Here is a 12,132-nt window from a genome sequence, read left to right as displayed (position 1 = left end):
TTAAGTGTTTAGTGAAGGAAAGTAACCCACCAGTCAAGCAGTTTACATGGTACAAAAACTACCACGTGCTACAACAAACCAGCGAGACATTAACCATCATTAAAGTGACAGCAGATGATACAGGATCTTACCATTGCAAGGTCAATAATGGTATTAAAACAGCGGAGTCAAATACAATTACAGTATCTGTAAAGTGTAAGTATTGCTCTTTTCATTTAACATGCTTCTGTTAAATATAAAATCAATCTATAAACTAACATAAGTGTTACCTTGAAGTTGTGATGAATCTCTTGTTTTAGTATTGCTCATTTTGGAATTTTCTGCAAAATGATGTAAATTTTAAGTATCAAAAAGCATGTTAGAAGCTAAGTCCCTTCACATAAATTAGTTACAATGACATATTTCTACCAAAATCTGCAAGAATATTTGGTTATATTATACTAGGTGTGACAGTACTCTTCTAAATTTACACTTTTCTTGTTTCTCACAGATTCACCAAGAAGCATCAAAATAGAGGGCACAACCTCTGTAAAAGTGGGCACTCCACTGACTTTGACATGCTCAGCTGACGCTGAGCCTCAGCCACACACTTACAAATGGAAGCACACACCTGGACTGTCTTCTGTCCCATTATCAATGGAAACTAGACAGTTAAACATTGAGAAAGTGACCATTCAACATGCAGGACTGTACACATGTGATGTTACCAACGCTATTGGCACAGGATCAAACACCACTGAAATTAATGTGCTTTGTAAGTCTGTTTTACTCTAAAATCCATATCATAACTAATCAAAGTCAAATATTTCACAAATAGTCAAATCATTTTGTCACGTTTTCTTTCAAACTCTGCAGACCCTCCATCTAATCTCAGTTTGACCATGAAGAGGGAAGTGAGAGAGTTTGACGTGATCTCCATTATCTGCACGGTTCAAAGCTTTCCTGAATCACACTTCACAGTGACAGGACCTCTCGGTGGTCTGAGATATATTCAGGAAAATCGAAGAAACATCACTGCATCTGCAGACATGCTGACTGTCTACTTGAATGTCACTGAGTCAGATGCAGGAATGTACACATGCAGAGCAGAAAATCAAGAGGGAAAATATGATGTTAAAAAAGAGCTAAATGTGTTGCGTAAGTAATAATCACATTTTTTATTCATTTAAAAAGATGTTTGAAAAGAAGGACATGTGAGGGACATAAAAAGCTTCAATTTTACTTGAAAGTGACCAAACTGATTAATAGGAGTTTGAGCATTACTTCATTTAAATAATTTCATTTCATCGTCTTATATATCATTTGTATATAGATGCACCCAAAAATGTGACTGCAAAAATTAAAGGAGAACAAACATTTGGGAATGAGCTGACCCTTACATGTGAGGCTCGCGCCAATCCTGCTCCATCCTCATATGAGTGGAAGAAATGCTTCAATGGACAGTTAAATAATGTTGAACAGAAACATGAACAGAGACTACGCTTTCTTTCTCTGGAAATCTCTGACTCTGGTCAGTATGCCTGTATTGCTCGTAATTCCATTGGAAAAACAGAATCCCCTTGTGTAGAGATCAAGGTGAAATGTGAGTACTCTTTTCTACTAGTTATTTGACACACTTCAGATTTTAGAAGCAAAAATGCTTCTTCATTTATTAATTTTTTGGAATTGGACTTTTCTGACAGATTTAAGATTGTCATATGTTTCTGATTAGTTTAAGTCTAATGAATGACTTTGTTAATATTAGATAGATTGGTTAATATTACACAGTTCAAATTTGTTGTCGGCCATGACCTTCAATTACAGTATAACAATAAATCTCATAATTAATGCTTTCCATCTCCCTAATGTTATGAATATTCACATCCGTTTGACTAGACGCTCCAAATATAAAAATTGTCCATAACATGACAACTTTAACTCAGTGGAATTGGGAGTTTCCAGTCTATCTGACCTGCAGTGCAGATGCTTATCCTCCTGCCACAGTCTTCAATTGGTACAGAGAGGAGGACAACAAGACCGCACTGTCAGAACATCAGAACTTCACTGTTCAGCCTCAGAACCCAGGAATGTATTACTGTACAGCAGCCAATGCTATCGGAGAATCTCGATCCAAAAACATCATGTTATTTACCGGCAGTGAGTATGAAATAACCCATCAAAAATAACAAATTTTTAAAAGATTATCTGCATAGTTCTTCTTCCGCAAGACTGTAGATATGGCCCTCTTTCTACAACTTCCTCTTCGTCGTAACCATGATGACCAAGCAATTTATTTACCAAACATTTTAAGGGGGTCATATGATTTGCTTTCAAGTTTTCTTTTCTCTTTGGAGTGTTACAAGCTGATTGTGCATAGATAAGATCCCTAAAGTTGCAAAGACTAAAGTCTCAAAACCAAAGAGATATTCTTTATCAAAGACTCTGCCACGTCCCCCTAAAACGGCTCATTCAAACACGTCCCTACATGTATACATCACTATGTGGAAATATTTGCGTAATGCCGGCCAAATGTTCATGCAAAGAAAGAAGGCGTGGTTTCAGTAACTGCAGTTAGTCTTAAAGCAACCATGTCAGAGAGATGCTGTGTGTATCTAGGCGAAAGCAAAAGCACTTTATTTGGCCTTCTGAAAGTAGATGCATTTAGGGATCTTTAAGATTACTCACAACAGAACAGCAACGCATTTTATGTACGACCGTTTCGTGAACCCAGGAGATGAGGTAATATAGACTTTGCTATGACAATCTGCGCTTCTGAATCAACTACTGTAAGTATGTTTTTTATTAGTTTAAGTATTTGCTATTGACTGTTCAAATGCAGAGTTTTGCGCATTGTGTGTGTGTGTGCGCACACACTTGTGTATGTGTGTGTGAGAGAGAGAGAGACCGGGTCACATTACAGAGTCAGCTGTCTTAATCGTTTGTGGCTTGTGTACTGCAAACACATACAAGCTTCATCACTGTGTCTGTCACGCAACTCTGTTCCTCTTTCGGGCTTGAACTGATGGTAAAACTAAGGACATTATTAACTGTCTTTACATTTATTTTGAAAGATGAAGCTTGCGATTATGGAAAAGGGGTGTAACATTTCCGACGAGTGCTTGCGGTGTTCAGTCAAACACAATGCACTGGGTCAGTTGGCCAATCAGAGCAGACTTTGCTTGTCGGAAGGCGGGACTTTGTAGAAAACTACTCGTTTGAGAGAGGCGGGGCATAGAGGAACTACAATAAAAAAAAGTGAAAGTGATGTGACCTACAGCCAAGTATGGTGACCCATACTCAGAATTTGTGCTCTGCATTTAACCCATCCAAAGCAGTGAACACACTCCCGGAGCAGTGGGCAGCCATTTATGCTGCGGCACCGGGGGAGCAGTTGGGTGTAGTGCCTTGCTCAAGGGCACCTCAGTCGTGGTATTGCCAGCCCGAGACTCGAACCCACAACCACAACCTTAAGTCAATCTCGCTAACCATTAGGCCATGACTTCCCCAAAAAAGTTGTGGCCTGTATTTACTGTAATACTAATGTACAGTATTTGAAAAATAGTGTGTTTTTTGAACATTAAAGCATGTCAACATGTTCTGTTACACCAAATACACAAGATAATGATCTTTAAAAAAAGCATCATATGACACCTTTAATGATATCTTTTAGGGCGTGGGATTATTTTCTGCATATCATTCTGTGAAACCTTAATGAAACCTTTATGAAAGCATAAAAATAACATTATGTTTAAAGATATTTAAGAAACATGCTAAGTTCACATACTTGTTTCTCTAAAAACAATGCTACAGCCAGTTATTCTACTTTGAAATGTGCGATTCCGCCCCCCTGCAAATTAAACACTCCGGGTTGCAAGCATATGTTGGCTATGGAAGTCAAAAACATTTACATTACATTTACATTTAATCATTTAGCAGATGCTTTTATCCAAAGCGACTTACAAATGAGAACAGTAGAAACAATCAGATCAACGAGAGAACAACAACTGTATACAAGTGCTATGACAAGTCTCAGTTAGTCTAGTACAGAACACGTAGCCAGGGTTTTTTTTTTTTTTTTTTTTTTTTTTTTTTAATATTATAGACAAGAAAAAGAAAAAGGTAAGTGCTAGTATTAGTTGGTTAAGTGCAGGCGAAAAAGATGAGTCTTTAGATGTTTTTTGAAAATGAGTAAACGGCTCAGCTGTTCGAATTGAGATCGGGAGGTCATTCCACCAGCTGGGAGCAGTCCAGGGAAAAAGTCAGTGAGAGTGATTTTGAACCTCTTTGGGATGGCACCACAAGGCGTCGTTCACTTGCAGAGCGCAAACTTCTGGAGGGGGCATAAGTTTGAACTAGTGAGTTTAGGTAAGTTGGCGCCGTGCCAGTGGTCGTTTTGTAGGCAAGCATCAGTACCTTGAATTTGATGCGAGCGGCTACTGGTAGCCAGTGTAACCTGATGAGGAGAGGAGTAACATGAGCTGTTTTTGGGTCATTGAAGACAACCCTCGCTGCTGCATTCTGGATCAGTTGTAGAGGCTTGATAGTACATGCAGGAAGGCCCGCCAGGAGAGCATTGCAATAGTCCAGTCTGGAGAGAACAAGAGCTTGGACAAGAAGTTGGGTGGATTGCTCTGACAGGAAGGGTCTAATCTTCCTAATGTTGTATAAGGCAAATCTGCAGGACCGGGTCGTTGTAGCAATATGGTCTGTGAAGCTTAACTGATCATCCATCACAACTCCTAGGTTTCTGGCTGTCCTGGAAGGAGTTATGGTTGACGAACCCAGCTGTATAGAGAAGTTGTGATGAAACGATGGGTTAGCTGGAACCACCAGCAGTTCAGTCTTAGTAAGGTTGAGCTGACTAAGACTGACTAAAACTGGGTCAGAGATTCTACCCGACCTAATATGCCTCGTCATCCATCTAAAAAGCTGTACTGTATGATGAGAGACATGTTAAAACACTGATAAATCAACTCATCAAATTACAGTGCAGGGCTTGTTACTGTTGTACATCCTCATCTGGCAACCGGCAAAAGCATCAAGTCTTAGGAGGAGGGGGAAGAAGAAACACCTTTTTGTAATATTTTTAATTTAGAGTGTAATATATTAACCACTAGCTGCCTATATTTCATACTGCCCTTTTTTTTATTTAAAAAAAGGGTTAAACTGCACATTGTAAATGCATGATTAAAGCCAGATTCTTTAGCATTTTGTAGTTCTTTAAGTGGGTTTAATGGGGTTAATTCATAAATTTGGGTTAGATTAAGTCATGCAGGGTTGTTTTAAAAACAATGTGTTGTTCTCTCTCCAAACCTCTCTTAATTTAGATAACTCTCTTACGGTGTTCTACCAGATCATCTTACCCATCATTCTCCTGTTGATTCTTATTGTTGTGGCCATCTTTCTGATACGCAGGTGAATTCCTCTTTCTTTTATAGATGTTATTTAAGTTAAGAATATTATTAAATAAGCTTGTATCATTTATCTGCATATTAGTAATCCTATCAGGTGTTGATTTTGAGGTTGTCAGTTATTCCAATTATTGCTCTTGTTATTTTACAGGACTATCATCAAGGCAAGATCAGATCAGCAAAGTGGAGCAGATAATCCTTTGTGCTTTTTTCCTGTATTCCTGTCACGCTCTTCTACAGTGACAAACTTACTATTATTGGTTATTTTACTTCTGTTTGTTTCAGAACTGGGCTACTTACAGTATAATATTGAAATCATCTTAATATGCATTTTTTTTTTAAATGATGTATTTTTTCTGTTTTATTATTAGGTGATTTATTTTTTTTTTTTTGGTATTTTTAAACTTAGGGATCACGTAATAATACCCAGGAGAATCTGTCAGTGGCGGGAATTCCTGATTCAGGTTATGGAAGAGTTAATCATTCACGTCCGACACCCAATTCCCAAGATCCTACTCGAACACAGGACCCTAATCCAAGGTAATAGCAGCAGAACTGATGGAGACATCCACTAATTGTAATTAAATTAATTCATTCTTTTTTTCTCTTAAGTCCGAAATCTAATATCCACACAGTGTATGCTGCTATTAAACTGCCACAAATGAAACAGGTGAGAGAATGTTGTTCTTTTCTTGAAATGTCAGTATCACAGACAACTGACATTTTTATGCTAAGCAAGTTGTCTTTTTTTTCTTTCTTTTTTTTTTTTTTTTTTTTACAGAGAAGACAGTCCCCAAAACAACAAACAACTAGAAATATAGACAATGACACCCTAAACTATGTCACTCTTGATTTCAAGGGGAAAAATGAGCCAGAAAAAAGGTAAAATAGATAAGGAATATTAAAATCAGAAGTTAAACATAAGTTAGAACTTTATGAAATCAATAAATTCAATGCTTATTTAAATATATGACAAATGCACTAATGATGCTTTTAAATGTATGACTGATTTTAGAGTACCTGAAGGATCAGCAGTCTATGCTATGGTGTCAAAAAATAAGCAGACAATGGTAAGACTTCACAATATGTCAGAATATTAAAAGTTACACTGTGTAGTTTGTGGCCCTCTAGCAGTTGAAAAATATAACTGGATGCAACTCGCGGAAGAATATTGTTTTGGTCCTGCTACAACTCAGAAAACATTTGTTTTATTATTTTATCCTCTTCCTAGAATTTCCAATCAGAAAATCCAGATTATGAAAATGTTTCTTCTCCGTGTGTGCCAAAACTCACAAATATGGACTGGGAATCTGATACCAGTGAAGAAGATGAAGTGAATTACTCCACTGTGTCTTGTTCTGCCAAATCTGCTGTTAAAGAACCCAGACATAAGCAGAGGGCCGCCTTAAAGTTCAAGCTCTGATGACGAGGACGGAACTGAATATTCAGCTATTAAAACATAAACACAAGGAGTTTCCAATTTAAGTATTAAAACTAAGTATTATATCCTTTATCTGTATTATAGTTATAAATGCTGTGAAATATATTTCACTACATTGTGTGAAATGCAACAATATAGCTTTGTAATTTCATTTAACATTTTGTATTTGCCACTGCTGAACAGTCAAGCTGAGAGTATTTGACTGGTTGCATAAAACTGTGATTTAAAAACAAAAAAGTCTCCTGGGCTCAGTGATTTCAAGAATTAGTTATGCCACAAGTCTGTTATAATATGAGAAGCAAATAATTGTTCACAAATAAGATAATTTAAGATGAAACTTTAATTGGGCAATAAAATAACTGAATCATATTTATTAGTCATATACAAAAGTAGTAGAGAAATTTTTAACAATCAGCATATTTTACATATGTGACCCTGGACCACAAAACCAGGCATAAGTGTTTTTTTTTTTTTTGAAGTTGAGATTTATACATCATCTGAAAGTTGAAAAAATAAGCTTTAGGACAATATTTGGCCAAGATACAACTATTTGAAAATCTGGAATCTGAGTGTGCAAAAAAATAAATTAAAATAAATATTGATAAAATTGCTTTTAAAGTTGTTAAAATGACGCCCATTGCAATGCATATTACTAATCGAAAATTATGTTGCCTTCATCCATGTTGATGTAATCAGCTTCATAATCATAATCCTTATGGAATATGTCAAGAAAGTAAAAAGCCAGAGATCAGTAATTTTAGTAAGAATTTGTCAAAGAATCTATTTCCAGAGTGTAACACAGTAATTGCAGAAATAAACAAAATACTCACTGAGTGGGAGTTTGGATCACTGAGGTGCATTGGGGAAAATACATATTTTTTTAATTTATTTATTTAATTTCATTTAAATACCAAGTATATTTTGTTACTTTTGAAAAATATAAAAGACTGAACATCCACTTATTAGAGACTTACATGTGGTTCAAAGTTGCTGTACCTCTTTGGTGATGGCATTCGAGGTTTGGAGAAAGGCTTTTTTCCCCGACTCTGTACTTGAATCTTTTGACCTGGGAACAGATGTTATGTGTAAGAAAAAGAAGCTGATCCTGTAAGTTTTAATAATGCCTGTAAACTTTTGTTTCATTTCATTTTAATTGATGACAGCTCCAGCATCTTTTAAATAACTTTTAAATGATGTTACAGATGATTTAAGATCATATAATCAAGCATCAAAGACAGCAAATGCATGGAAATTATATTGTAATTAGATAAGCATTGCTTACTTCATATCATCCAATGAACATCTACACAGCCAAATATGGTAAGTGGTATGGCAACTTGTATTAGACATCATCTACTTTTTTCTCAGAATATCTAATTAGCTTCTGTTGAAGTGTGAAGTTATAAATGGATAAGTTATAACAATGGAAATAGTCAGAAAGAGACAAGTCTTTGAATATCATCTTCTCATTTCATTTACAACAACTGTATCAAAATCAGCAGTATTTTAGTTTCTAAACAATGAAGTTCAACTTTGGAATACCTGGCTTAAAGAAACATAAACAAACAGTTACCTTTGTCTCTTCTTGTATATGATGACTACAAGATGGATACAAGCCAGAAAGAACACAAGTGACGGTGTTAGGATGTAAAGAACAATAATCTTGAGTCCAATGAGCACTGGGTCTGCCTAATGATGGAATGGGGGTAAAAAATTATCATTATTTTAGCACACAACTGATATTAAAACTGACGTCATAACTGATCTGAAAGACAAGGCAATGGTGTAAGTATGAGCTACAGGAAAAAAATAAAATAATAAAAAACAAAGCACATGCTTCTTTTCTGGATTGGACTCACAAGACTTGTAGCGCAGGAGAATCAGTATATATAACCATATGAATGATGATATATGGGTGGGACAAAATGCTAATAAATTACTCACTTTGGACATTTAAGACAACAAATGCCATAATCTCTCTTCCAGAAAATTTTGCACTACACATCAGTTTCTTCCCATGGTCTTCTTTTGCACCCAGAAAGGTTATGCTAGAATAGATGATCTGATCTAAACCAGAAAGAGTTTTGTTCCACTCTGTGACCTGCATGTTCTCATAGTTCCATGTGATGTTTGGATTCTCATTCTGGCAGGAATGGTAGATGGTACAAGTGAAGTTCCTTGCGATGCCCTCGGTGACATCTGCCAGTTCAGGTTCAATCGATATGTTATGATGAACACCTGGAATTGAACTGAAATCTTGTAATAGGTCCAGCTTTGACATTTTAACTGAACTTACAGTTAATATCACACAAAGCTGTTCATGTTTGTGTTTACTCACATTTGGCACTTTTATCTTTTGTAGCTGTTACAGTTATTCCACCATAATGTGTTACAGAACACTCAATAGTCGAATGTACTGTCTTTACCACACCTGTGCGTGTCAGAGTGATTTTCCACAGGCCGTCTTTAATATGCTCATTGTCTATTTGATCAGATCCTTCTATACCGTTCAGAGTGATGGCTGGTTTGCTGTATGGACACGTATGGAAAGTTGAACATTCTACTGTGATGGCGTCACCTGTCCTTTCACCTCCAAAATTTTTGATGCTGTGCTGAATTGGACTTGCTACAAATAGCAGAAATGTCACACTTAAGCAACACACTCTCACAACTATCACAAATTAAAGAAAGAAAAAAGTATTAACATACCTTTGACAAGGATTGTAGAAGTGACATCATAAAATGTGTAGGTGCGAGACCCAATGTTTTCAGGGTCAATCCATGCATATAATCTTTCTCCATGGTGGGATGGTTCCAGGTTTTTGATCAGCAGACTGCAATCCCTACTTGAGCTTCTAAATCAGTTTTTCCTCTGAACTTCTCAATGACATTGTCTGCATGCAAAGGATCGTAAACTAAAGGATAACCTCTAGACAACCACTGATACAACACAACTCTATGTGGGTTTTTGGGTGGGTTTGATGAGAAGCTGAAAGAACATGGAATGACCAGACAGGAACCTTTGAGGCCATGAATGTCTTGCGGCATTCTCACTTCCCATCCAAAAGCATCATAGAGCAGAACACCTGTGGGACAAATGTTGGCGTCATTACATGTTTATTTAGGCTGGAAATTTTAGCATTTTAGTTAGTATAGCACACTATAATTCACTAAACTTCATAAGTGTCAGTAGTAGATTCAGCTTATGTGACTGCTGTAAACATTTATTGTAACAACATCTATATTCAAATAGAATATATATAAAATCTGATGCAAACCAGTAAAGATTTATACCCAAACAAATGGCCCAGAGTATAGAATATCCCCAATGCAGAAAAAATCTCACATATACACACACACACGCACACACACATGGTACACACACTCCCATTGAACACATTAAAATATGTTTTATGTTTCTACTGGGATATGACTGTCATTTTTCCATTTTTTTTTTTTACTTAACACAGTTAAATTTGTGTGATGTGGTGAAGACCAATGAGTATATATCAAATTTTTATTTTTTTTAATTTTTTTTTATTATATATTTATTCATATTAATGAAATGTTTTTCATGGGTTTAGGTTATAATTCAGTTCGTTTTATTATTATTATTATTATTTTTTTTTTTTTTTTTTTTTTTTTTTTTTTTTTTAATATGGATTTTGTAATTTTTCAATATATATTTTAATATATACATCAGAGACACTCAGTGACTCAAAGGCCATCTGTTGATTTTTAATGAAACAGGACTGAAGTTGTCCTGTTATGATGATTCCCTGTGTTTCCTTGATTAAAGTCTGCTTAACATTTCTTCATGCCTCCCGTGTTCTTCCTGAACAGCGTAATGTGACAATATAAGATTTCTGGACCAAAATAGAAAAAAATAAATTAGTGTGATTTTAAGCCTTCAGGGGCCCGTTTCAATAAGGAGGTTCAACCAACTCTGAGTAAAAACTTGAACTCTGAGTTTACTTACCACGAGATGGGCAAACTCAGAGTTTTCGGTTTCAGAACAGCTGAACTGAGTTAGTTCAGTAACTCCGAGTAGGTTGAATCTGACTCTGTAGCTCCGAAATTGTGATTCACCATGGCAACAGCTCCCGCCAAAAAGACATCCGCATAAAAGTCAATACGTAACTTAAATTCTTCATCACTGTTCTAATACCAGAGGTGAAAACTGTACATTTTTGAACTAATGTTCATTTTAAATGGTATCACAGCAAAAAAAAAAAAAAAAAATACGTAGCTTTTGGTTTTGGACCCAAAATTGTTTTCATTAACCAGTTGGGTAAGAAGTAACAGCTGTTCTTGCGTCCAGTTTCTTTTCTTTTCTTTTTTTTTCTTTCTTTTTTTTACGCTTGCATGTATTACTATCAGCCATGATTATTCTACTCTGTTAATTAAAAGGCTGTTCATATGCATATTCACTAATTGTTTATGAGAAACATACATGTAAGAGACTGACAATTAACTGAACATATATTTGTTTAATTAGTGACACTTAGCCTGCATTTTAAAATCTTTTTTTTTTTTAATGTGGCAACATTTTTATTTTTTAAACCTTTATATATGGAAATATAGTGCTCTACAATATTTCTATGAATAAATCTCTGACAGAGACTATCAGCCAATCACTGTGTGCATAGTTAGTAAGCATGTTGACATCACCCATAGCAACGATGTCAACTCCGCCCTTACTCTTAGCTTAAGACTTCTCTCTGTTCCTTAGTAAAAGTTTGTCTCAGCAGCTTTGTGAATAGGTTTTAAGAGAAAACTCTTAGCTAAAACCCTTTACTGTTATTCAGGAGAACTCTTAGTGGTAAGATAAAATGTTTTGTGAATACGGGCCCTGAAATCCTAATTGCAAAGATATGGATCTTTCAGTTGCACTTTATTTTACAGCATGTGTACTTACATGTACTGTACTTACCTAAGAAACTACATGGTTAGGTTTAGAGTTAGGTTCAGGGTTGGTACTAGTTATTGTAATTACTATAATAAGTACATAATATGTACATGGGGAAAAGGACTGTAAAATGCTACCAAACATTCTATAATGGATTTCATAACAAAAATTTAACAGAATTATTTAGCTTCCATATCCCCAGATAATTTAACTTTAAGGCTAATGACTTTATGGTAAATAACAACAGCAGTCAATATGGATGTATAAGATCACTAGAATAGAATCACTGTTCATTCTGGGTGGTATCTCTCCAAGAAGATATTCAGAACCAACTGTCAGATCTTCTCCAAAGTGTTGTTTGTGTTCTTTGAGGAAATCTTTGTTTTTACACT

The 12,132-nt window shown here is 35.6% G+C and overlaps 2 protein-coding genes across 2 annotated transcripts in view; one reads left to right on the top strand and one right to left on the bottom strand.

Moving 5' to 3' along the window:
- The window catches only part of LOC122134397 (B-cell receptor CD22-like), an 11,093-nt gene extending 3,830 nt beyond the window's left edge, over positions 1-7,263 (top strand). The window contains 13 exon segments of the mRNA XM_042739935.1: positions 1-195; positions 491-754; positions 856-1,137; positions 1,313-1,582; positions 1,876-2,136; positions 5,307-5,394; positions 5,542-5,650; positions 5,800-5,930; positions 6,003-6,060; positions 6,172-6,272; positions 6,406-6,460; positions 6,622-6,797; positions 6,799-7,263. The exon segment at positions 1-195 is cut by the window's left edge and continues 72 nt beyond it. Coding sequence (XP_042595869.1) covers positions 1-195; positions 491-754; positions 856-1,137; positions 1,313-1,582; positions 1,876-2,136; positions 5,307-5,394; positions 5,542-5,650; positions 5,800-5,930; positions 6,003-6,060; positions 6,172-6,272; positions 6,406-6,460; positions 6,622-6,797; positions 6,799-6,853 — 2,045 coding nt within the window. The 3' untranslated portion in view covers positions 6,854-7,263.
- A 1,380-nt stretch (positions 7,264-8,643) lies between these two features.
- LOC122139882 lies at positions 8,644-9,879 on the bottom strand. Its single transcript, XM_042740080.1, has 3 exons — positions 9,852-9,879; positions 9,170-9,502; positions 8,644-9,069 (listed from the first exon to the last, which is right to left on the bottom strand). The coding sequence occupies exons 1-3, from the start codon at positions 9,877-9,879 to the stop codon at positions 8,768-8,770; spliced, it is 663 nt and encodes a 220-aa protein (XP_042596014.1). The 3' UTR covers positions 8,644-8,767.
- Positions 9,880-12,132: the final 2,253 nt, after the last annotated feature.

This window comes from Cyprinus carpio, chromosome B15 (genome assembly GCF_018340385.1).
Source record: "Cyprinus carpio isolate SPL01 chromosome B15, ASM1834038v1, whole genome shotgun sequence".
Lineage (NCBI taxonomy): Eukaryota > Metazoa > Chordata > Actinopteri > Cypriniformes > Cyprinidae > Cyprinus > Cyprinus carpio.
This window is presented reverse-complemented; position numbering and strand designations above follow the sequence as displayed.